This window comes from Chlorocebus sabaeus, chromosome 11 (assembly GCF_047675955.1).
Source record: "Chlorocebus sabaeus isolate Y175 chromosome 11, mChlSab1.0.hap1, whole genome shotgun sequence".
Lineage (NCBI taxonomy): Eukaryota > Metazoa > Chordata > Mammalia > Primates > Cercopithecidae > Chlorocebus > Chlorocebus sabaeus.
Window position 1 is genome coordinate 108,023,778 of NC_132914.1, and position 26,647 is coordinate 108,050,424.

At 47.1% G+C, this 26,647-nt stretch overlaps 1 protein-coding gene across 3 annotated transcripts in view; it reads left to right on the plus strand.

Annotated features, from left to right (window-relative positions):
* The window catches only part of CCDC63 (coiled-coil domain containing 63), a 59,697-nt gene extending 33,708 nt beyond the window's left edge, over positions 1-25,989 (plus strand). For all 3 annotated transcript variants that reach the window (XM_008004717.3, XM_037996529.2, XM_037996530.2), the window contains 5 exons: positions 1,513-1,733; positions 10,827-10,901; positions 16,734-16,926; positions 22,723-22,926; positions 25,761-25,989. In XM_008004717.3, the coding sequence (XP_008002908.2) occupies positions 1,513-1,733; positions 10,827-10,901; positions 16,734-16,926; positions 22,723-22,926; positions 25,761-25,906 (839 nt within the window). In that variant the 3' untranslated portion in view covers positions 25,907-25,989. The remainder of the gene's footprint in view (positions 1-1,512; positions 1,734-10,826; positions 10,902-16,733; positions 16,927-22,722; positions 22,927-25,760) is intronic.
* Positions 25,990-26,647: the final 658 nt, after the last annotated feature.

The window sequence follows — 26,647 nt, forward strand, 5'->3', positions numbered from 1 at the left end:
GCTGGGCATGGTGACACTTGCTGTGGTCTCAGCTACTGGGGAGGCTGAGGTGGGAGGATCACCTGAGCCTCACCAAAACAGTGGGGAGTGACTACCTGTGAAAGGTCACATGGTCAGGTGTGCCTAAAAGATCCTTTTTTTTTTTTTTTTTTTTTTGTTAAAGAAACAGGGTCTTGTTCTTTCTCCCAGGCTGGAGTGCAGTGCTGTGACAGTCATAGCTCACTTTAGCCTTGACCTCTTAGGTCCAAGCCATCCTCCCACCTTGGCCTCCCGAGTAGCTAGGACCACAGGCACTCACCACGACACTTGGCTAATTTTTTAAATGTTTTTTCTTTTTTTAGACGGAGTCTTGCTCTGCTGCCAAGCTGCAGTGCAGTGGCACAATCTCGGCTCACTGCAACCTCCACCTCCTGGGTTCAAGTGATTCTCCTGCCTCAGTCTCCTGAGTAGCTGGGACTACAGGCACACGCCACCACACCCAGCTAATTTTTGTATTTTTAGTAGAGACGGGGTTTCACCATGTTGGCCAGGATGGTCTCGATCTCTTGACCTTGTGATCCGCCTGTTTTGGCCTCCTAAAGTGCTGGGATTACAGGCATGAACCACTGCACCCAGCCTAATTTAAAAAATTTTTTTGTCAAGGTGGGGTCTTGCTATGTTGTCCATGCTGGTTTTAAACTCCTGGGCTCAAGTTATCTTCCCACCTTGGCCTCCCAAAGTGCTGGGATTACAGGTGTGAGCTACCATGCCCGGCCAGGGCAGGGATTTTGTATCAGCAGTGCCTAGCACAGTGTGTGTGGTTCATAGTAAATGCTTCATGAGATATTTGTGAAATGAATGATGGGTGAAGCTTCTGCTCTATCTCCTGGAAACATCTAACCTCATCCCTAAGGCATACTACTACTAGTACTCCTCCTCCTCCTCCTCCTCCTCCTCCTACTACTACTACTATTACTACTACTACTACTACTACTGCTATTACTACTACTAATACTACTATTACTACTACTACTGCTATTACTACTACTACTGCTATTACTACTACTACTACGTATATATAAATATATATACACATACACACATATACGTATATCTATGTGTGTATATATATATTTATTTTTATTTATTTATTTATTTGAGATGGAGTCTTGCTCCGTCACCCAGGCTGGAGTGCAGTGACGCAAACTCGGCTCACTGCAACCTCTGCCTCCCGCGTTCAAGCAATTCTCCCGGCTTAACCTCCCATGTAGCTGGGATTGCAGGCATGTGCCACCACACCTGGCTAATTTTTATATTTTTAGTAGAGACGGGGTTTCACCATGTTGGCCAGGCTAGTCTCGAACTCCTGACCTCAGGTAATCCGCCTGCCTTGGCCTCCCAAAGTGTTGGGATTACAGGCGTGAGTCACCATGCCTGGCCATAATGATAATATAGATCACGTTACTGTCTGCCTGGCATGGATCTGAGGCGCTTCCTTTTGAGTGTCACAGTGGCTGATTTTTCCTTTCCTAGCTCTCAAGGCAAAGAAGCATGTCAAGAAGAGCAAGGGAGAGAGTTTTGAGAGCTACGAGGTGGCCCACCTCCGGCTGCTGAAGCTGGCTGAGAGTGGGAACCTAAACCAGCTCATTGAAGATTTTCTGGCCAAGGAGGAGAAGAATTTTGCTCGGTTCACGTATGTCACGGAGCTCAACAACGACATGGAGATGATGCACAAGAGGACCCAACGAATCCAGGTCAGGGTGCCTCTGCTTTCCTAGGCCCTGGGGCCCCTGTGTCCACAGCAGCCTTTCCAGAGCAGTCTCCCAGGAAGGCTCTGTGAGAGGCACTATAGAAAGCAGTTTGGTCAACACCCCTCTATTCCCCCTACATTTTATTTTTGAGACAGGGTCTTACTCTGTTACCCAGGCTGGAGTGCAGTGGTGCGATGTTGGCTCACTGCAGCTTCGACCTCCCGGGCTCAAATGATCCTTGCATCTCAGCCTCTTGAGTATTCTGGACTACAGGTGTGCACCACCATGCCTGGCTAATTTTTGCATTTTTCGTAGAGTTGGGATTTTTGCCATGTTGCCCAGGCTGGTCTCGAAATCCTGACATCAAGCGAGCCTCCCACCTTGGACTCCCAAAGTACTGAGATTACAAATGTGAACCATTGCTCCCACTGTCCCCTTACTTTTTATTTGTATTTTTGTTTTTGAGATGGAGTCTTGCTCTGTCATCCAGGCTGGAGTGCAGTGGCATGATCTTGGTTCACTGCAACCTCCACCTCCCGGATTCAAGAGATTCTCCCGCCTGAGCCTCGGGAGTAGCTGGACTACAGGCGCCCACCACAATGCCCTCTTTTTTTGTTTTTGTTTTTGTATTTTTAGTAGAGACGGGGTTTCATCATGTTGGCCAGGCTGGTCTCAAACTCCTGGCCTCAAGTGATCTGCCTGCCTCAGCCTCCCAAAGTGCTGGGATTATAGATGTGAGCCACCGTGCCTGGCCTGTAACAATGGATACCTACATTTAATGTTTTCATGTCCCCCAACCCAATAGTGACTTTATAATCCATGGCGTGTTTTATTAACCAGCATTCAGGAAGCTACAGTCAGTCCATGGCTGTTTCTGTGCAGCCCATGAGCCAAGAATGATTTTTACATTTTTAAAGGATTGTAAGAAGAGAAAAAAAAGAGAGAGAGAGAAATACGCAAGAGGGACCTGCAAAGCTGAAAGTATTTCTTATTTGGCCCCTTACCTGACCCTTGTGAATTAACAGTTTCAAGGAGAGATAACGCATTCTTATCTTGGCGAGACTTGATGCACATGAGCATAGTAAAGGCCCTGACAAGTCCTGCAGTAAAGAAACCTGCCTACCTTTGTTGAACCCATAATTTCCCAAATGTCACTGGCTTCCTGGGCTATTTACATGCCAGTATATAAATAAACATCCTTTGGAACTATCTGCATGGAATAGAGTCTAAACCCCTTAGTGTGACATTCCAGCCCCTTCAAAATTTGGCTCCTACCTGCCTTTGCAGACACAGGTCCTGTTATGACCTCCAAGACACCCTCTGCTGCTGCCAGCCCCAGCTGTCCCATGCATTTCCCTCCGCCAGTGTCTTCCCCGTGCTGTTCCATCTCTCTCCCCTCCTTTTCTCTTCTGATGAAATCCTGCGCATTAGTCCTGACCCTGCACAAATGTTGCCTCCTCTGGGAATTCATTACTCCTTCTTCTGAGGGCCCTGTCCTCTGCTTACGTGATGAGGGGAGCTGCTTTCCTTTGCAATATATCACTGTTTCCCACATGTGGGGTATGCACGCTGGCCATGTGCAAATAGATTGCAACTAGAATATAGGTGAAAATATTTTCATTTACTAGTGATGAATTAATTTTTAAAGGAATAATAGAGCTTCCAGAGCAAACTTGTGATTTAATGGATATTTACTTAGGGTAGTAAGTAATAACAGTAAACAAAGAATAATAAACATAATAAACAGAATGGCTTGGTTTACAGAAAACTATTATAGATAACAGTCCATGTGGCTGCAAAAAATGGAGTGAAGGTGACTTTATCAGCTAGGGTTGTCACAGGAAACAGCACAGCCAACATGGGTAAATTGGCCAGGCACGGTGGCTCACACCTATAATCCTAGCACTTTGGGAGGCTGAGGCAGGTGGATCACCTGAGGTCAGGAGTTCAAGACCAGCCTAGGCAACATAGTGAAATCCTGTCTTTACTACAAATACAAAAAATGAGCTGGGCTTGGTGGCGGGCACCTGCAATCCCACTACTCGGGAGGCTGAGGCAGGAGAATCCTTTGAACCTGGGAGGCAGAGGTGGCAGCGAGCCGAGATGGCGCCACTGCACTCCAGCTGGGGCGATAGAGCAGGACTCCATCTCAAAAAACAAAAACAAAAACAAAAAAATCCACCCCAAAAAACCACCAAAATCCAAAAATAAAATGGGTAAATTGAGGAGAGTTTTTAAAAAGGGGCTGTTTCCAAATGTCTGAGGAAATTAAGAAGGCAGCACGTGGGAACAGCCAGAGCTCCAAAATGGGTCAGGGGAGGGAGGAATGAGGAGACGGCTGCCCGCTATGCCCTTCCTGGACTGGTGCAGCCAAACTAGGGATGGACCCAGGGCGTGGCAAATACCCCAACCTCCCTCTCCTCCCACCCTTTATCTCCCACTTGTGCGTGCCACTGGCTGGGCTGCCCAGCAGCCAAGCACAAGGGAGCCCATAGGTACAAGCCCCGCAGGTCCCAGGCAGGGCATGGGGAGGTGCAGGGTGGGAGGTGCGTCTGGGGGTGGGGAAGACAGACTTGAAGGACCCTCATGCCACTCTCTGTCCCTCTCCTGGAAGGAGGTCTTCCTGGACGAGGGTCCAGGACAGGCACAGGAAATGGTTCTTCCCCAGAAATGACCTAGACCTCCCGTTCACCTTGAGGCTGCTCTGTCCTTTCCTGCTGCAGCTGCACAGCATCTCACGCACGAGGACAAGTGCAGGCGCTCTGGGACTCAGTCTCTCTATCTGTAGAATGGCACACACACTTGGACTAGAGGAGTCCTCCAAGTCCAAACTCTTTTTATAAAAAAAAGTTTCAAACTTTTATTTAAAAAGCTACAAAAGATTTTTTTTTTCCTTTTTCTTTCTTTCTTTTTTTTTTTTTTTTTTTTGAGACAGAGTCTTGCTCTGTCACCCAGGCTGGAGTATAGTGGCACGATCTCGGCTCACTGCAACCTCCACCTCCCGGGTTCAAGTGATTCTCCTGCTCAGGCTCCTAAGTAGCTGGGACTACAGGCATGAGCCATCATGCCTGGCTAATTTTTGTATTTTTAGTAGAGAAAAGGTTTCACCATGTTGGCCAGGATGGTCTCAAATGCCTGAACTCAGGTTATCCGTGTGCCTCAGCCTCCCAAAGTGTTGGGATTACAGGGGTGAGCCACCACGCCCGGCCATACAGAACGCTTTTGTTTAATTCCATGTTTTGAGGAAACACTGGTATATAAAACATAGGAAATGGAGCAGACCTGGATGGAGGAGTGGGGGTGGGATGGGCCATGCGAGGGGCCTGGGACCCTACCTTTTTGCCTTCTTGTGGCATCTTTGCTCAAACTAAGGGATCAGGTTAAAATTTTTTTTTTTTTTTTTTTTTTTTTTTTTTTAATTAAAAACAATTAGGAGGCTGGGTGCGGTGGCTCACACCCGTAATCCCAGAACTTTGGGAGGCTGAGGTGGGTGGATCACGAGGTCAGGTAATCAAGACCATCCTGGCTAACACGTGAAACCCCGTCTCTACTGAAAATACAAAAAATTAGCCGGGTGTGCTGGCCGGCGCCTGTACTCCCAGCTACTCAGGAGGCTGAGGCAGGAGTATGGGGTGAACCCGGAAGGCGGACCTTGCAGTGAGCCGCTGCCCTCCAGCCTGGGAGACAGCAAGACTCCGTCTCAAACAAACAAACAAAAACACACACAATTAGGATTCTAACATCTGACTGCACCCCTCCCTAGAGGGCTGGGGGTGGAGTCTCATAAACCAGCCTCCGGAGTAGCTGGGACTGCAGGCGAGCGCCCCCACGCCCAGCTAATTTTTGTATTTTTAGTAGAGACGGGGTTTCACCATGTTGGCCAAGATGGTCTCAATCTCTTGACCTCGTGATCCGCCCGCCTCGGCCTCCCAAAGTGCTGGGATTATAGGCGTGAGCCTCCACGCCCGGCTCCAGCCTTCTGTTTTAGTTTCGTTTGGTTTCCTCCACCTCCCCAAGTTGTTAAATTCTTAGTGGCAGTGATTTAAAAACCAGGATATTCCACATGAAACTCTGAATTTCTGGTTTCTCTTGGAAAATCGGATCTGACTCCTCCCGCCCACATTCCCGCGGGAATCCGGGTTCCTACAAACGGAGCCATTGGCTCCCTCCTAGCTCACAGAGACCAGCCGGGCCGAAGCGCTCCGGGGCCCGCAGAGGTTAGCGGGCCTTTGAGTTGCTGAGGTTCAGGCGCGTCACCACTGCCCTCTGGCGGCCATTTGCGGTATCGCAGGGAAGGTCTTTGCGGGCCCGCCTGAAGTGGGCAAGACCCTTCAGGGGTCCCAGTGGGACATTGAGGACAAGCCCTGGCAGAGTGGTGTGAGGACCCCGGCTGGATATCCTGACCTGATAGAAAATATTCCTGAGCTGACTTGGCCTTGATTTTCCCCACTCCTCATAAGGGGACCCTCTTCCTTAGGGTCATGACAAACGTGTCTAAGATGGGTAAGCGCTGCCCTCTCTGGGCCTCAGTTTCCCCATCTGTAGAGTGATGTTCGGATCAGAACAATAGCTTCCAAGCTGTTTGTTAAGGTTACAGAACTGTGCCTTTTTGGGCTCAAATAGAGCTGCAAATGCCTGTTGAGTAAGCCCAGAGAGCACTGATTTCCAATGGTAAGACTTAATTTTGCAAAAAATGTTATAGGACAAAGATATGCTCCCTGTAGAAAATCTGGAAAGCAACTAAAGATGGAAGGAATTTTAAACCACCCACTATCCCATTGCCTGAGACAATCACTGGTGACATTCTGAAATATTTCCTTCTAACTTCCCACTTTTTTTTTTTTGGCCCTCCCTTCCTGCCTGCCTGCCTTCCTGCCTTCCTTCTTTCCTTCCTTTTTCTTCCTCTTTTTCTTTCTTTTTCTTTCTTCTTTTTTTGCAGGATCTCACACTGTCACCCAGGCTGGAGTACAGTGTGGCTTGATCTTGGCTCACTCCAGCCTCAATCTCCCCAGCTCAGGTGATCCTCCCATCTAAGCCTCCAGAGTGGCTGGGACTACAGGTGTACACCACCACACCCAGCTAATTTTTGTATTTTTTGTAGAGATGAGGTTTCAGTGTGTTGCCTAGGCTGGTGTCAATGGTTGTGCTTTTAAAATGTAAAACTTTATATAGTTATTACTGTATAAAGTTGTGTATCTGATTGAAGCAAATGTCCTTTTGATTATTCGTTCATCCAGCAAGTATTTATTGAGCACGTACTGTGTTCCAGGCACTGCTCTAGACCCTGATAATGTGACAATGAACAGGATGACAAAAAGTTCAGCCCTCACAGAACTGCTGTTTTTGGCAGGGAGAAACAGACAATAAGCAACAAGCCCAATACTTACACAAATTATAGAGTAAGTTAGAAAGGGAGATGCAGTGAGGTTAACAAGATGAAGTAGCGCAGCGGAAGACGGGTTTTGGAGCCGGTTGTGGGCCCCGGGCAGTTGGGAAGTTAAGATCTGGGTGAACTTACAGGTGAGGGATTGAGCTGTCCAGATCTCTGGGGAAGAATGCTTCAGGCGGAGGAAACAGCGCACGCAAAGGCTTTGACGCAGCTTGCAAGCAGGCCAGGGTGTCTGGCACGCAGAGAGAGAAATGGGAGGGAGAAGGGGTGAATCTGGGAGGTGAGGGCTGCTGGGCACATTTCCGGAAGCGGTTTTGGCCATTTCTCTGAGAAGCAGGGGCCATGGGAGATCTCCAAGCAGGGGAGTGGTGCCATCGACTCAGGTTATTGATGCAATTTGCAAACTACTAAAAAGTCTCAATGTGAATCCCATCTCCTGGATATGGCATTGGTTCATCTTTTTGGTAGAGATCCCCCACCCCACCCCTGCCCTGTAAAGATGGGAAGACTCATTTCCTTTCTATTTTTTTTCCAAAATAATATATTTTTTTCTGATTAGAATTTTTTTTCACAATTTGGAAAATACTAAAAAGTATAAATACCACCCCCAAATCAGGAATAATTCTATCACATGGACATAGCATTGTTTCATCTTTTTGGTAGAGTTTTTTCCTGCTTTTTTAAAAATTAAAAATTTCCAGGACTTTAGGAGGCTGAGATGGGCAGATCACTTGAGCACAGGAGTTTGAGACCAGCCTGGGCAACATGGCGAAACCCCATCTCTACAAAAAATACAAAACACAAAAAGAAATTAGCTGAGTGTGATGGTATGTGCCTGTAGTTCCAGCTACTCAGGAGGCTGAAGTGGGAGGATTGCTTGAGCCTGGGAGGTCAAGACTGTAGTGAGCCAAGATTGTACCACTGCACTCCAGCCTGGGCAACAGAGCAAGACCCTGTCTCAAAAAAAATTAATAAAAAATTTAAAAATTAAAGGAGATGAGCCTTCTAATCTTTACAGATGGGAAAAAAAGCAAGAAAGAGCTCTTACCAAAAACATGAAGCAATGCTATGTTAGGAGATGGGATTCTTCCTGATTTGGGTTTGTATTTGTTCTTTGCAGAATTTTCCAAATTGTGTAAATATATTATTATACACCTGTGGGAAAGTGTAGGCAATTCAGAAAAACATAAAAAAAAATTGAAAGTCACCAAGATACCATTACCTGGAGATAATTAACATTTTGTTGACACCGCTTTATGAAGGCAATCTGTGCTTACACGTGTGCACACACAGACACACACACACACGCCCATTTACAAGCCTATTTTTAGTACTAGGTCATACTAGACAGTTCATGCTGTTTTGTAAACCTTTTGTTTCCCAACGATTTACCATAGATACCTCCCAACATCTTCTATTTTTTTTCTCCTTTTTTTTTTTTTTTTTTTTTTTTTTTTTTCTGAGACAGGGTCTTGCTCTGCTGCCTGGCTGGAGTGCAGTGGTGGGATCTCAGCTCATTGCAGCCTCGGCCTCCTGGGTTCAAGGGATTCTCCTACCTCAGCCTTCCGAGTATCTGGGGACTACAGGCATGCACCACTACACCTGGCTAATTTTTGTATTTTTTTGTAGAGATGGGCTATCACCATATTTCCCAGGCAGGTCTCGAACTCCTGGGCTCAAGAGATCTGCCTGCCTTGGCCTCCCAAAGCACTGGGATAACAGGCGTGAGCCACCATGCCCAGTCCACTGTGTTTTTTTAAATGGCTTCTGGAGACCCTAGATGCTTTGTAGTATGGAATCACAAGATGCTTCTTAAAAATGCACATTCCAGGCTGGGTGTGGTGGCTCGTGCCTGCAGTCCCAGCTACTCAGGAGGCTGAGATGGGAGGATCACTTGAACCGGAGAGGCAGAGGTTGCAGTAAGCTGAGATCACACCACTGCACTCCAGCCTGGGCAAAAGAACGAGAGCTTGTCTCAAAACAAACAAATAAACAAACTAAAAACCAGAAAAATGCACTCCTGGCCAGGCACAGTGGCTCACACCTGTAATCCCAGCACGCTGAGAGGCTGAGGCAGGAAAATTGCTTGAGCACAGGAGTTCAAGACCAACCTGGGTAACACAGTGTGAGACTCCATGTCTACAGAAAATTTTTTTAAAAATTAGGCATGTGCCTGTGGTCCCAAGTGCTTGAGAGGCTGAGATGGGATGGGAGGATCGCAGTCTAGGCTTCAGTGAGCCGTGATTACGCCACAGTACTCCAGCCTGGGAGGCAGAGAGAGACCCGTTCTAAAAAAAAAAGAAAGAAAAGAAAAGAAAAAGAAAAGCACATTCCCTAGAACCACCCCCCTCCACATACCTACAGACCTAGCTTCTCTGTGGATGGGCCAGGAATCTGCATTGAGCCATGTTTTAACTTAAGACCCTCTCCCCTGTGTTATGAATGTGCCATCATTAACTGACCCCCTATCAGTAGACATGTGGATTGTCCCCAACTGGGGGCCACTAAACAAGAATACAACAGACAGCCCTGAGGGTCCACCTTTGCCGACCTGTTCTGTTGTTTCCATGGGACAGACTCCTAGGCATGAGATTGCTCAGTCGAAAGGTGTGTGCCTTTTTCTATCAGGGCACATGGTGTAAGCCCAGTGGTTCTCAAAGCTGGTCCCTGGGACAGCAGTGGCAGCATCACCGGAGAACTTGTTAGAAATGCACATTCTTAGGCCCCACCCAGACGGACAGAATCAGAAGCCCTGGGCTTGGGGCCTGGCATTCCGCATTTTCACAAGCCTCCAGGTGACTCTGGAGAGTCTGAGAGTATGCTCAGGTTTGAGAACTCCTGCTCCACAGCCACGCTGTTCAACACCATAGCCACCAGCCACGTGTGGCTTTTTCAGTTACATTAACTGAAATTAAATGATATCTAAAAATTAGTTCATCAGAGGTTGGGAACGGTGGCTCATGCCTATAATCCCAGCACTTTGGGAGGCTGAGGCAGGAGGATTTCTTGAGTGTAGGAATTTGAGACCAGCCCAGGCAACATAGTGAGACCCCATCTCTATAAAAAGAAAAAAGAAAAAAAAAGAAAAATTAGTTCCTAGTGGCGCCAGTCATATTTCACATGCTCAGCACCATGTGGCTAATGACTACAGTATTAGGGCGGATAGGACATTACCATCAGAACAGAACATTCTATTGACTGTGTTGTTCTGGAATATTCCAGAAGAGGCCGAGGTGGGCGGATCGCCTGAGGGCAGGAATTCAAGACCAGCCTGGCCAATATAGTGAAGCCCCGTCTCTAGTAAAAATACAAAAAGCTGGGCATGGTGGTGCTTGCCTGTAGTCCCAGCTACTTAGGAGGCTGGGGCAGGAGAATCGCTTGAACCTGGGAGATGGAGGAGGTTGCAGTGAGCCAAGATTGCACCAGTGCACTCCAGCCTGGGCATCGCATCAAGACTTCATCTCAAAAAAAAGAAAGGCTGACTCACCCCTCTTACCCCCTTTCATGCTCTCACCCTCCTTTTACTTAAGAAACGTCAGAAGAAAAAAAAAATAACCCCATGGGCATAAGAGGGGCCCAGGAGTTCAGGGCTCTTTGAAACGGATCATTGAAATCCTCATCGACTCTTTGAGGAGCACGCTTATTTTTGGGAGCAGTGGGGAGGGACGAGCCCGCTTTTCCTCATGGTCTTGTTCTCTCCCGAGCAGGACGAGATCATTCTCTTGCGATCCCAGCAGCAATCGTCCCACGATGACAGCCGCTCTGCTCTGAGACAGCTGGAGGTGAGACCAGGATTGGGAGGGAGGGATGCGGGAGCTTTTGTTGTCTGTCTCTGTGTCCGACGGGAGCTTCTGTCTGTCCGTTGGGCATCGGTCAGCTGATTCTCAGGAGCAATAAGAGGTCTGCCCTGTGACTCGAGGCTGGCCTGGATCATATCCAGACGTGTCCTGATGTTTTGTCCTGGGCAGCCTCTGCTACAATGTCATTGTAGAATTCTGTCCCTTCATCCATCCTAAAGGCTCCCCCATTTCAGGGAGTCCAGCCCCGGCTCTTGGGCCTGCAATTTCATCCCCGATGGGCTCCTTCCACATGGATCTCTGCCTCTTTCCTTCTTTCTTCCCCTTGTCCTGCCTGTGCCCTGTTCTCAATCAGTAATAGCAAATACACACATTTCTGCAGTAATTACCATGTACGAGGCGCCGGGCTCAGAGCTTGGCCTGCACTTCCATTGAATCCTGATGGCAGGTGCTGTTGATCTCACCGTTTTACAGATGCAGAGGCTAAGGTTCACAGAAGTTAAGTCACTTGACCAACATCAAGGAGCTGGGATATTGTATAAGTTTTGAGTTTTATTCAGCTGCTAATAATAGGGACTCCAAATAATAGTGGCTTAAGCAGGCACAAGTTTATTTACTTTAAGAAGTAAGTCTGCCACCCTGGTGAAACCCCGTCTCTACTAATAATACAAAAATTAGCCGGGCGGTAGTGGCACACACCTGTAATCCCAGCTACTCGGGAGTCTGAGGCAGCAGAATCGCTTAGGCCTGGGAGGTGGAGGTTGCAGTGAGCCGAGATCATGTCACTGTACTCCAGTCTGGGTGACAGAGTGAGATCCTGTTTCAAAAAAAAAAAAAAAAGTCTGGAAATAGACACTTCAGGGCTGGTTTGACACCTTTATGATGTCATCAGTGACCTGGGCTCCATCTGTCTTTCTGTTTTGCCATCCTTAGTGTGTGACTTACATACCAAGGGCACCCCATGGTTGCATTGTAGCTTCCACAGATCCAGCCATCGCATATACATTCCAGATAGGAAGAAAGTGGGAGCTGCAAAAAAAAAAAAAAAAAGCCCTCACTAGCAGAGTCAGCCAGCTTAAAAGTGCTTTCCCAGAAGTCTCAGTCAATGACTTCTGTATTTACACTTCGTTGGCTACCCCTATTGCAAGAGAGGTTTGGAAATGTAACTTTTAGTTGGTCACATCGCCACAAATACAATCAGAGTTTTGTTACTGAGGTATAAGGAGAGAGTGGATAGCATATGTCTGACAAAGACCTGAGAACTGCCCTCCGGAGTCACTTCTCTTCCCTTCTTTGAGGCTGTTTTCTGCTTTTATTCTGTCTGACACCTGGGAGACAGGGATGGCCACCAGGGTGTTATTCGCCTCTGGGCCACTGGATGGCAGCAAAGCACATGCTGCCCATTGAGGTGCTCAGAGCGGCATCTCCCGGGTATCTGGGTATGGGGAATAACAGGGTTCCAGGCACGGTCCAGATCCACAGAGACCCGCCCCAAGCTGGGCAGATGCCTGGGGGCCCACGTCCTTCACTCGGAGCCACCCAGAATCCAGACTTTTGTTGGGGTTGAGACTGGTGCCCCTCACATCTTGGGGTTTGGAAGAGGTTGATCAGGCAACCCAAACATCTCACCGGCCTCTGCCTGAAGCCCCTCCGCTAGCTTTTTGTTGCTTTGGCTTTAGCATGACTTTGAGGGGCTTCTTTTCAAATGCAGATACTCTAAGCAGGATAATTGGTCTTCTATATTTTTATTTTATTTTATTTTATTTATTTATTTTTTGAGACGGAGTCTTGCTCTGTCACCCAGGCTGGAGTGCAGTGGTGTGATCTCGGCTCACTGCAATGTCCACCTCCCGGGTTCAAGCGATTCTCCTGCCTCAGCCCCTGAGTAGCTGGGATTATAGGTGCACACCACCATGCCGAGATAACTTTAATTTTTAATTTAGTGTTTTATCTATCTATCTATCTATCTATCTATCTATCTATCTATCTATCTATCTATCTCATCTATCTGCCTACCTACCAACCTACCTACCTATTTTGAGATGAGGTCTCACTCTGTCGCCCAGACTGGAGTGCAGTAGCATGATCTCGGCTCACTGCAACCTCCACCTCCCAGGTTCATGCGATTCTCCTGCCTCAGCCTCCCGAGTAGCTGGGATTACAGGTACATGCTACCATACCCGGTTAATTTTTTGTATTTTTAGTAGAGACGGGTTTTTACCATGTTGGCAAGGCTAGTCTCCAGCTCCTGACCTTAGGTGATCCGCCTGCTTTGGCCTCCCAAAGTGCTGGGATTATAGGCGTGAGCCACTGTGCCTGGCCGGAATTAGTCTTGATAGCAACGGACTCACAGATGTTTCCTACCCCCTGCTAAAGATCACTTCCACCTGCTCTATTCTTGAAACCCTTTATTTCATCTTCTCCTTCCCCTTTGGGAGAAATGGTGGGACCACATCCATCATGGGAGGGTTTTGCATAGTAATTAAGCAACCAAGCTCTGGGAACCTGGCTGTGACTTGCAGAAAAGTCACTTCCTAGCTGTGTGACTTTGGGGTAGTGACTCAATCTCTCTGAACCTCAGTTTCCTCATCTGTAAAATGGGGATAATAATCATACCTACTTCTTAGGGCTGTGAAGGTTGAATAACATCACACATGTGTACATTTGACACACTGCAATGCAGACAGTTGTACATTGTAGCTATTATTATTATTGTTATGTGAGCCAGAAAAACTGGTAAGTCACCCTTACTTTGTTACTAAATCATTGCCCAAGTAGAGTTGAGCTCAAGGTCAAGCCTTTGGATGAGCTTGGTTCAGGGGAGCTAAACATGAGTTCACTTTTCTTCTCTGACCTCAACATTCCTCATCTGAAAACTAGGCTGATTATGAGGCTGAGTTCAGATGATGTGTGTAAGGTACCTGGAATATTTTAGGAGCTAGACACATATTATCACCAGCACATCAAGCTTAACATTGACTTTTAAAAAATGAATCCTGTGATTTTTTTAAAAACGTGATTTTTTAAATGCACTTTTATTATAATTTATTTTTTGAGACAGGGTCTTGGTCTGTCACCCAGGCTGGAGTGCAGTGGTGCGATCACAGCTCACCGCAGCCTCGACCTCCCAGGCCAGGTGACTTTCCCACCTCGGCCTCCCAGTGTGCTGGGATTACAGGCATGAGCCACCATGCCTGGCCTAATGCACCTTTAGAGAGGGCCACTCTTCTTGTCATATGGGAAATTTGCAGCCCTGGGAACTAAACATTCTAGTAGCTGGATGGAGGAAGCCATCTGATGTGCTGCCGAGTTCAATTCCTGGCTTCCTTCTCCTGACTGTGTGCCTTGGAGCCTCAGTTTTCTCACCTGCAAAATGGGGGTGTGAATAGGGCCGACCCTGTGGGATCATTATCCGGGATGGTGCGTGCAGAGTTCACCTGCGGGAATGGAGCCGGTTCATCCAGGGTCCAGTTCACCTTTGCAAGCTGAGATCTCTGAGGGAAAGGCAGGAATCAGTGAAGGAAATACCCTAGAACAGTGATCCTCAGTTCAACTGCGCGTCACAATCACCTGGGAGGCTTTAATGAGAACTCCCAGATGCCCAGGCTGCACCTCAGGCCAATTAAGACTGAATCGCTGAGGGTGGGGTTGGGCAGCAAGCAGTTTTAAAGTTCCCAGGTGATACCAGTGTGAAGCCAAGGTTGAGATCCAACGGACTGGCAGAGGCTCTCAGACTTGACTGTGCACCAGGATCACCGGGAGGCTTGCTAAAACCCAGGTAGCCTGGTCCACCCCCAGGGCCTTTGATTAAGACTGAGGTGGGGCCCAAGAATATGCATGTCTAATAAGTTCCCAGGTGAAGCTGATGCTGCTTGTCCTGGGACCACAGTTAAAGAACCACTGGGCTAGAGCAATGTGTTTTAAACTGTGAATGGTAAAATCGGTTTATTGGATGGTAACCAACATTTTAAAATAGTGAGATAGAACAGAAGAGAAAATATTAGAACACATAATAAAAATATTGATTTGAGGCTGGGTGCGGTGGTTCACATCTGTTAATCCTAGAACTTTGGGAGGCTGAGGCAGGAGGATCATTTGAGCCCAGGAGTTTGAGACCAGCTTGGGCAACATGGTGAGATCTTGTCTCTAATTTTATTAAAAAATAAAAAGAATATTGATTTGAACTGGCATGGTGGCTCACACCTGTAATCCCAGCACTTTGGGAGACTGAGGTGGGAGGATTGCTTGAGCTCAGGAGATTCAAGACCAGTCTGGATCCCATCAAAATCCCATCTCTACAAAATTAAAAAAAAAAAAAACCCCAAAACTTAACTGGGTGTGGTATTGCATGCTTGTAGTCCCATCTGCTCAAGAGGCTGAGGCAGGAGGATCGCCTGAGTCCAGGAGTTCAAGGCTGCAGTGAGCTGTGATCACACCACTGCACTCCAGCCTGGGTGACAGAGCAAGACCCCAACTGTATTTTTTAAAAAAATTGATTTGTGAAACTTTTATATTCATTTGATTAGATAATATGGATAAATCTACATATACAACATACATATGTATGTTTGTATGTGTTGGCTACAATGTATTTCTTCCTGTGGACTACCTTTTTTTTTGAGATAGAGTCTCGCTCTGTCACCCAGACTGGAGTGCAGTGGCATGATCTCGGCTTACTTGCAACTTCCGTCTCCTGGATTCAAGCGATTCTTCTGCCTTCTCTGCAGTAGCTGGAATTACAGGCACATGCCACCATGCCCAGCTAAGTTTTGTATTTTTAGTAGAGACAGAGTTCTGCTATGTTGGCCAGGATGGTCTTGAACTTCTGGCCTCAGGTGGACCACCATTTTTTAAAAAATGAGTGAACTGGCTGGGCAAGGAGGCTCATGCCTGTAATCCCAGCACATTGGGAGGCCAAAGTGGGAGGATTGCTGGAATCCAGGAGTTCGAGACTTTGAGACCAGCCTGGGCAACATGGCAAAACCCTATCTCTAAAAAAATACAAAAATTAGCTGGGCATGGCGGCGTATGCCTGTAGTCCCAGCTACTCTGGAGGCTAAGGTGGGAGGATTGCTTGAGCCCAGGAAGCTGAGGCTGCAGTGAGCTGAGATTGGGGCACTGTACTCCAGCCTGGAGCCTAGGTGACAGAGCAACACCTCGTCTCAAAAAAAAAAAAAAAAAAAAAAAAAGAGAGAGTCAACAGCTTTTAAAAAATATTGTAGGCTGGGCATGGTGGCTCATGCCTGTAATATCAGCACTTTGGGAGGCCAACATGGGTAGATCACTTGAGGTCAGCAATTTGAGACGAGCCTGTGTCTCTACTAAAAAAAAAAAAAAAAAAAAAAAGTAAAAAAGTTAGCGTGGTGGCACCTGCTTGTAATCCTAGCTACTTGGGAGGCTGAAGCATAAGAATTGCTTGAACCTGGGAGGCAGAGGTTGCAGTGAGCTGAGATAATGCCTCTACACTCTGGCCTGGGTAAAAGAGTGAGACTCTGTCTCAAAAAAAAAAAAAAAAAAAAAATTCGTAATCCCGTAGACATGTAGACACACACACACACACACGTAAGTGAAGCAAAACTTACGTTGAACAATATTTACCCTTATGACCCTCAATGTACACTAGTATTTTCTCTTCCTTTCTTTGCTATCCTATTTTATTTTGTTTCTTCAAAATTCGATGGAAACCCATTTAATTGATCTCATGTGCCCTCAGAGGTTTGAAAACCTGCAGTTTGGAGACCCTGACCCCGGAGGGTCCCAAACACCCTGCCCACCGAAAGTCTTCCTGAGCAGGTGGGAATTGGGGTCTGCCACCAGGATAAACTGAGGAAGACCACGGAGGAGGCAGATATGTATGAGAGCAAGTACAGGGAGGTCAGCAAGACCTTGGATCTACTCAAGAACTCAGTGGAGAAACTGTTCAAGAAGATTAACTGTGATGCCACCAAGATCCTGGTGCAGTTAGGGGAGACGGGGAAAGTCACCGACATCAACCTTCCGCAGTATTTTGGTGAGTCAGGCTGGGGCCCGTTGGAGTCTTAGGAAACATTTCCAGAACTTTCTGTGACTGGGCATGAGGACTTGCTCTTACGGAGTAGTGAGCTTGGTGGTGAAGTGTGTGGACACTAAAGCCAGCCTGCCTGGGTTCGAATCCTGGGTCTATGATTACTAGCTCTGGAGCCTTGAACAGGTTTGTTTTTGGCTTTGTTTCTTTTAAGACAGAGTCTTGCTCTGTTGCCCAGGCTGGAGTGCAGTGGTGCAATCAAGGCTCACTGCAGTCTCAACCTCTTGGGCTCAGGCAGTCCTCCCACCTCAGCCTCCCAAGTAGCTGGGACTACAGGCATGTGCTGCCATGCGCGGTAATTTTTTGTACTTTTTGTAAAGACAGGATCTTGTCACATTGCCCAGGTTGGTCTCAAACTCCTTTGCTCAAGTGATCCACCCTCCTTGGCCTCCCAAAGTGCTGGGATTACAAGTATAAGCCGCTGTACCTGGCCAGGGCAGGTTTCTGAATCTCACTGTGCTTCAGATTTTTGATCTACAAAAATGGGTCTCTCTTAATGCCTTCAGTTTAAAAAAAAAAATGGGTGTGAACCCAGTATCTACCTCATAAGACTGTTGGGAGTCTTCAATAAATGTATAGTTATTTGAGAAAAATGATATTATCACCTCAATAAATGCAGACGAAGCATTTGATAAAATTCAACATCCATTCATGATCTTAAAAAAGAAAACTCTCAGCTGGCGCAGTGGCTCAAGCCTGTAATCCCAGCACTTTGGGAGGCCGAGGTGGGAGGATCACGAGGTCAGGAGATCGAGTCCATCCTGGCTAACATGGTGAAACCCTGTCTCTACTAAAACTACAAAAATTAGCTGGGTGCGGTGGTGCATGCTGTAGTCCCAGATACTCCGGTGACTGAGGCAGGAGGATTGCTCGAACCCAAGAGGTGGAGGTTGTAGTCAGTCAAAATTGTGCCACTGCACTCCAGCCTGGGCAACAGAGCAAGACTGTCTCAAGCAAACAAAAAAAAAAAAAAGAAAGAAAGAAAACACCCAAAACTACAGCAAACCTCATCCTTCATGGTGGGAGTAGGAAGTGGAATGTTTTTCTCCTAAGATCAGGAACAAGGAAGGGATGTCTGTGTGCTGTCACCATGCCTATTCAGTGCTGTACTGGAGGCCCTAGCCAATGCAATAAAGCACGAAAAAGAAATAAAAGGCACACAGATTAGAAAGGAAGAAATAAAGTGCTCAGAGTAGTGCCTGGCATGTAGCAAATCTATTAACAATCACATACATTTCTAGGCATTGACCCTAAGCTCAGAGTGGACAGGGAGGGACATACCTGCACAGATCCTGACAATTTGGAATGAATGGCTTCCACTGCTCCTTGAATTAAACCTCAGATTCTTTTTTTTTTTTTTTTTTTGAGGTGGAGTCTCACTCTGTTGCCCAGGCTGGAATATAGTGGCACGATCTCAGCTCACTGCAACCTCTTACTCCCTGGTTCAAATGATTTTCCTGCCTCAGCCTCCCGAATAGCTGGGATTACAGGCACGTACCACCACGCCCAGCTAATTTTTATATTTTTAGTAGAGATGGGGTTTCACCATGTTGGTCAGGATGGTCCATGATCTCTTGATCTCATGATCCACCCGCCTTGGACTCCTAAAGTGCTGGGATTACAGGCGTGAGCCACCGTGCCCAGCCAAACATCAGATTCTTAATACACTCTATGTTTGGGAGGTTCCCCAAACCCATTCTATCCTTCTGGCCACATTCAGTGATTTGCTAGAGGACTCCCAGGACTCAGTATATAGTCACACATATGGCTATGATTTATTACAGTAAAAGGGTACAGAACAAAATTAGCAAAGCGACATGTTAGTGTGAACCATGTGATAAACCATATTGTGCAAATTAGGCAGGGTGAGACACTCTTTTAAAAAATTAAAAAAATTTTGTGGGTACGTAGTAGGTGTGTATTTTGTGGGGTACATGAGATGTTGTGATACAGGCATGCAGTGCACAACAATCAAATCATGGAAAATGGGACATCCATCCCCTCAAACATTTATCTTTTGTGTTACAAACAATTCAATTATACTCTTTTAGTTATTTAAAAATGTACAGTTAAATTATTTTGACTATAGTCACCCTGTCGTGCTATCAAATACTAGATGTTACTCATTCTTTTATCTATTTATTTTTATTTTTATTTTTTTTGTAGAGATGGGGTCTCGCCATGTTGCCCACGATGGACTCGAACCCCTGTACTCAAGTCATCCCCCTGCCTGGGCCTCCCAAAGTGCTGGGATTACAGGCATGAGCCATTGTGCCCAGTCTTATTCATTCTTTCTGGTTTTCGTATTCATTAACCATCCCCACCTCCCTCCCACCTGCCACTGCCCTTCCCAGCCTCTGATAACCATCCTTCCACTCTCTATCTCCATGTATTCGTTGTTTTGAGTTTTTCATCTTGCAAATAAGTGACAGCATGCGAAGTTTGTCTTTCTGTGCCTGGCTTATTTCACTAAACATAATGACCTCCAGTTCCATCCATGTTGTTGCAAATGACAGAATCTCATTCTTTTTTGGTGGCTGAATAGTACTCCATCGTGGATATGTACCACATTTTCTTTCTTTCTTTTTTCCTTTTTTTCTTTCTCCTTCCCTTCCTTCCTTCCTTCCTTCCCTTCCTTCCTTCCTTCCTTCCTTCCTTCCTTCCTTCCTCCCTCCCTCCCTCCCTCCCTCCCTCCCTTCCTTCCTTCCTTCTCTTTCTCTCTCTCTCTCTTTCTTTTTTCGGAATTTCGCTCTTGTCACCCAGGCTGGAGTGCAATGGCGTGATTCCTGCTCACTGCAACCTCTGCCTCCTGAGTTCAAGTTATTCTCCTGTCTCAGCTTCCTTAGTAGCTGGGATTACAGGTGCCTGCCACCACGCCCAGCTAATTTTTGTATGTTTAATAGAGATGGGGTTTCACCACGTTGGCCAGGCTGGTCTCGAACTCCTGACCTCAGGTGATCCACCTGCCTTGGCTTCCCAAAGTGCTGGGATTACAGGCATGAGCCACCATGCCCGGCCATCACATTTTCTTTATCCATTCAGGTGAGCCACTCTTATCAGTTAATGGTGTTGGGAACCCTGCTGAAATCCAGGTTCCTGGATGCCAGCCCAAGCCTGACCTGGTCAACAAGGCTTTCAGAGGAGAAAGCCTCACCCTGCTGTGTTGACCTTTTTCTGTACACAGCCTATCAGGTTCTTCCTAGCCTGGCCTTGCTTACATTTCTCATCTCCTCTTGTCCTGCTCTGTCCCTGGCTCACCACCTGCAGGCACACCATCCTCCTCTCGATCCTTCCAGTCTCCCCCACTGCTGCCCCTGCATCTTGTTCCCACCTCAGGGCCTTTGCACAGGCTGTTCCTGGAAGACCTGTCCCATGCCCAGTTCCTTCACATTCTCAGATCTCAGTTTCATTGTCCTCCCTGCACTGAAGCTGCCCTGTCCCCACCCATCTGAAGCTGCCCGTGCCCCTCCCGCCACCACTATTATTCCCTCCCATAGCAGTCCTAGTATTTAGCATTCACCCAATTTGTCTCTATGGACAGGTGGCTTTCAATGTCTGGATCTATGTGGTTCCTGAGATATGATAGCAAATTTTGGATGCCAATGATTTTTATTTATTTATTATTTATTTATTTATTTATTTATTTATTATTTTTTGAGCGTCACTCTGTTGCCCAGGTGGAAGTTCAGTGGCACAATCTTGGCTCACTGCAACCTCTTCCTCCCAGGTTCAAGTGATTCCTGTGGCTCAGCCTCCCAAGTAGCTGGGATTACAGGTGCCTGACACTACACCCGGCTAATTTTTTTTTTTTCTTTGAGACAGAGTCTCGCTCTGTCACCCAGGCTGGAGTGTAGTGTCACCGTCTCGGCTCACTGCAACCTCTGCCTCCCAGGTTCAAGTGATTCTCCTGTCTCAGCCTCCCGTGTAGCTGGGACTACAGGCCTGCACAACCACATCCAGCTAGTTTTTGTATTTTCAGTAGAGATGAGGTTTCACCATGTTGGCCATGCTGGTCTCAAACTCCTGACCTCAAGTGATCCACATGCCTTGGCCTCCCAAAGTGCTGGAATTACAGGTGTGAGCCACTGTGCCTGGCCTAATTTTTGTTTTTCAGTAGAGACAGGGTTTCACCATGTTGGCCAGGCTGGTCTTGAACTCCTGACCTCAAGTGATCCACCTGCCTCAGCTTCCCAGAGTGCTGGGATTACAGGCGTAAGCCATTGTGCCTGGCCTGGATGGTAATATTTTCGATCCCTGATTTTCAGATAGAATAGCAGCAGTCTGGACAGTGTGAGGTTTATTCAAAAAACATACCCACATCCAGTAGTTATTGAATCAGATAATGAACCTCTGGAGGGCGAGGGCTCCCTGTAGTGACCTGTTCAATTGTTGAACTTGGCTTTCTCTCTATGCCTCCATACACACTGAAGCTCTGGTAGGGCAAGGACTGTATTTTTGTTGTTAGTGTTGTCATTGTTTTGTTTTTCCTCCATTACATCCTTAGCGTCTAGCACGGTGCATGGTGTGGTAGGCATTGAGTAATCATTTGCGAATGAATGAATGAATGAATGTCTTGTGACTGCATGGGGCTATGGAGCTGCAGTGCAAGCGGATGTCTCCTGAATGAGGCAGGTCGGGGAAGCATTCCTGCAGGTGGCGAGGCCTGACCTGCGTTTTAAAACACCTCTAGGGGGTTATTCAGGGAAGTGTGTAGGGAAAGGCATTCTGGCAGAAGGAACAGCATAAGTAAAGGCCTGGAGACTTGAAACAGAGAGCACTGGGGCAAGTCAGGAGTTTAAGGTGGGGCTCCCAATTTTTAGTGTAACCTGGTGTTTCTCAACCTTCTTTTCGTTATCATCCTGCTAAGGAGCCTCTCTAGACATATTTTCCTAATTGCCCTCCTTGTGAATGTAATATTTTAATATCATTGAGATACTGTGTGTCTGCTTATGTTCTGTGTGTATCTGTGTTATATACATTCGAGACCATCCTGGCGAACACGGTGAAACCCCGTCTCTACTAAAAATACAAAAAAATTAGCCGGGCGAGGTGGCGGGTGCCTGTAGTCCCAGCTACTCGGGAGGCTGAGGCAGGAGAATGGCGGGAACCCGGGAGGCGGAGCTTGCAGTGAGCTGAGATCCGGCCACTGCACTCCAGCCTGGGAGACAGCGAGATTCCGTCTCAAAAAAAAAAAAAAAAAAAGAAGTCAGAGGCCAGGCACGATGGCTCACGCCTGTAATCCCAGCACTTTGGGAGGCCGATATGGAAGGATCACTTGAGACTAGGAGTTCAAGATCAGGCAGACACGGTGTCTACAAAAAATACAAAAATTAGCTGGGCATGGTGTCGTGCGTCTTTGGTTGCAGCTACTCGGGAGGCTGAAGCAGGAGAATCACTTGAACCTGGGAGTTTGAGATTGCAGTGAGCCAAGATCATGCCACTGCACTCCAGCCTGGGCAACAGAGCCAGACCTTGTTTACAAAAACAAAAACAAAAACAAAAAAAAAGTCAATTATTTTTCTCTCAAGAACCAAATTTCAGCCTCTAAGGGTGAGGAGTGATGTTGTCCTGTTGAGAATGCATGGTGACACCCAGGAGAAAGCCTTGTCCTTGTCAGAGGTCAGATCCTGCACCTCCTGTACTTCCTGCTCCTCCCCACCTTCTGCAGTGGGGGCGCCACCCCCAGCACCCCCAGGTCTAGGTCTCTCAGCAGCCATCTTGGTCCTACTTTTTGTTCTCCAGCCATCATTGAAAAGAAGACCAATGACCTGCTGCTGTTGGAGACCTATAGGCGCATCCTGGACATGGAAGGGGCAGAGGCTGAGATCCCGCCACTCTTCCTCAACCCTTTCTGGGGTGGCTCTGCCCTCCTCAAGCCCCCAGAACCCATCAAAGTCATCCCCCCAGTGCTGGGGGCTGACCCCTTCGGTGACAGGTTGGATGATGGTGAGTTCTCTCTCTCAATCTGTGCAGGTTGTTGGGAAACCTGTGCCTTCAGGTCTGGGGAGGCCTTGTCCAAGCGCCCGAGGGGGTCTGCAGTGTTGAACCTCATTTTCCCCTCTTTATGAACCATTGTGGCCTGCCAGTTCCCTTGGGTGCATTCTTGGCTGTGGTCACGGTATCATTTGCTTGGGGACTTTTCTCTCTATGATGCTAGGGTGACACAGATCCTGAAGTTCAGTTATTTTGGATATTTTTAAAAGTCAAAACTACCTTTTGATCATTTAAAATGAACCTTAAAATATCAAAAGTTTACAAATTGGCAAGTTATGGGTAGACATAGTTCCCAGACTCTGTGTCTCACGCTCACCCTATCTATGCTCCTGAGTCTCACTCGCCTATAACCTCCCTTTCCCTGACCCATTGTGCCTCTAGAACCCATCCTTGGCCCCTCCTCATTTTTGTTCCCTAACCCCACGGTTGAAGCAGCTTCAACCTGGTCCATGCCAGAAGCGAAATGGTCAACCGTGGTTCTTCCAATACTGGCCCATTGATCTTCTTCTTTTCCAAGGTGGAACCTCACTCATCCCCCTCATGCAGGGAGCCAGGCCTTCACTCTGAAGGTGGGAATCAAATTGGCCTCACCTGCTTTTTGGAGAGCAGTTTGGCCACATATATGGGAACTGATCCTTCCAGAAGGACTTACTCAAGGGTCGAAGGTGAAAGGTGGAGGAGTGGAGGCTATTCACTGTAGCTCCAAACTGGAAACAAGTGTAATGCCCACCCCTTAGAGATTGGTTAAATAAGGTCCAGCTCATCCACCCATGCAGTGGAATTCTAAGCAGCCCCAAAAATGAGGCATGGGGCCAATATGAAGAGACTAGGAAGATGCCCTTGATATTAAGACAAAAAGGGAAAACAGTCAGTTGCACGACAATTGTCTGGGCATCCTGAGAAGTACTGTATTGTATAATCCCATCTTTTGAAAAACATTCTCTACATATGCGTGCAATACACAGGCACACACATGTGTGTGTACATGCACACATGTGTGTGTATATGTGTGTGTATATATGTGTATATATAGATGTGTGTGTACATATATGTGCGTGTGTGTATATGTGTATAGATGTATGTGTGTGTATATGTGCGTGTGTATATATAGATGTGTGTGTATATATGTGCGTGTGTATATGTGTATATATAGGTGTGTGTATATATGTGCATGTGTGTATATGTGTATATATAGATGTGTGTATGTGTGTGTATATATGCGTGTGTGTATATGTGTATATATAGATGTGTGTGTATATATGTGCATGTGTGTATATGTGTATATACAGATGTGTATATATATGTGCATGTGTGTATATGTGTATATATAGATGTGTGTATATATATGTGCGTGTGTATATGTGTATATATAGATGTGTGTGTGTATATATATGTGCGTGTGTGTATAAGTGTATATATGGGGGTGTGTGTGTGTGTGTATATATATATATATTTTTTCTTTGCCAGTAGTCCTCAGTCAGGGGTGATTTACCCTTTATGGGACATTTGGCAATACCTGAAGGTATTTTTGGTTGTCACAACTGAAAGTGATGGTGTTGCTGTCATCTAGTGGCCAAGGATGCTGCTAAAAATCTCACAATGCACAGGATAGCACTTCACAACCCTGATACGTAATAAGAGATATAAGACATCCGAGAGAGGGGGAGGGAGAGGGAGAGAAAGAGGAAGGCTCAGAGGCAGGAAGAGGAGGAGGAGGAGGAGGAAGGGAGGGAGGGGCGATGAGAGAAAGGGAAGGAGGAAGGTTTCTAGATTATGCATAGAAAACCAGAGGTGTATAAGCCACCTGTTACAGTGGATGATTGTGGATGGTGGTTTGCAGATAATGTTGCATTTCTGTATTGCAGAAATGCAATACAGAATGCAATACGTTAAACAATTCTGTATTGTTTGAAATTTTCTCTTACAATGACCTTGCATGACTTTAGTAAGTAGAGAAAAAAATCAATTTTTAAAAAGCTGCCGCCATTTCTCTGAGCAGCATTTCAAGTGTGCCAAGGATGAAGGGATAGACCCCCAATAAGCACACGTGCACACACACGCACACAACACATGCGTACACACATGCACAGATAGAGATCCTGCGTGTTTCAGCTGAAGAGATTGAAATGCGGCAGGAGTGAAAGCTAGGCCAGATGACACCCATCTCAGCACAACTTCCACCACCCTTTCAGTTCCTAAAAGGCTGGGGGGAGAGGTGGGCAGAGCTGCTGGTGGGTTGTCCTCACAAGGTCGGAAGTGTACGGATACTGTCTTCACCTCTGTTCACGGGAATGTCGATGAACTTTAGTTTCTCCCAGCCCACTGGCCTCTATGGCCTACAGGTGTGAATTAGAAGAGGGGCCACTTTTGGTTAGATTAATTAGAAAAAGGTGCCCCTTCTGGGTAGCTATGGCTCAGCAATCAAGTGGGGGCTGGATTTCAACCCATCTGTCTACCCCTCTCCTCTAAGTGTCTTTGTGTAGTGCATATCCTGAACAACTGCACATGGTGGCCCTAACTCCTTAACATTAAACCAAATATTCGTCACATCCTTGTCTAGGAGGAAAACTAATCATTGTCTGGGCAGCCCCGAGAAGTATATTTCTGTTCATTCTCCCCTCCTTGAAACCTGAGAATTTCCAGGCTCCACTCCCCAATGCTATGGAGGGATGCCAAACCAGGCTTGGCCATCCCTGCCTTGGGCAGAGAGACAGAGTCACTGGGAAGGAAGCCCCAGCCCTGGGTTTGATTTCCCAGCATCTCACACAAACCTGGTCTTGGTGCAGTGGAACAGCCCCTGGATCACAGCAGCCTTCGGCAGCTGATTCTCGACAATTATATCCTGAAGGAGAATCGGAGTAAGGAAGTGCGCGGAGACAGCCTGCCTGAGAAAGTGGATGACAGTAGGTCCAGGAAGAGGGTAACCATGTGAGGTGCATGCATGGGGCCACCTTTGCACAATAACTGAAAAAATAAATGTTTTGTTCTGTAGCCTCGTGCCTGTCACACGCATTACTAAGGGCTTTGGGTGCTGAGGCCACCTCTGGGCTGGGACCAAGGAGTGAGAAGTAAAAGCGGGAACAGGGGGCAGGAACCGTGTGAGGCCATCAAGGCCCCTGGACACCTCTGAGCTGGAGACCAACACAGGCCACCCCCAGACATGCAGAGACACAGATGCAGATGCGGTCCACCAGGTGTAATGGACTAGCCCGGGGGAGGGGCCATGCTGGAGCCAAAGTGTGGATCCTGAGACGCCGCTGGCTACCAGAGGTGTGGCGAACACCTGCGGATGGGAAGTGGGAACTGGGGGCATGCTGGATCTGCTTCTGTGGGTGTGTCTCCGTGTACATGTGTGTATATCTGTGTTTCTGAGTCTGTGTCTCTGGGTGTTTGTATCTGTGTGTCTGTATATATGTCTGTGTGTCTGTATCTCTGTGTATCTGAGTGTCTCTGTGTGTGTCCATATATGTGTGTACCTGTGTGTGTCTCAGAATCTGTGTGCATCTCTGTATGCCTCTGTCTCTGTCTCTGTGTCTCTGTGTGTCTACACCTGTGTGTGTCTTTGTGTGTCTGCACCTGTGTGTGTCTCTGTGTCTCTGTGTCTGCACCTGTGTGTGTCTGTGTGTCTGCACCTGTGTGTGTCTCTGTGTCTCTGTGTGTCTGCACCTGTGTG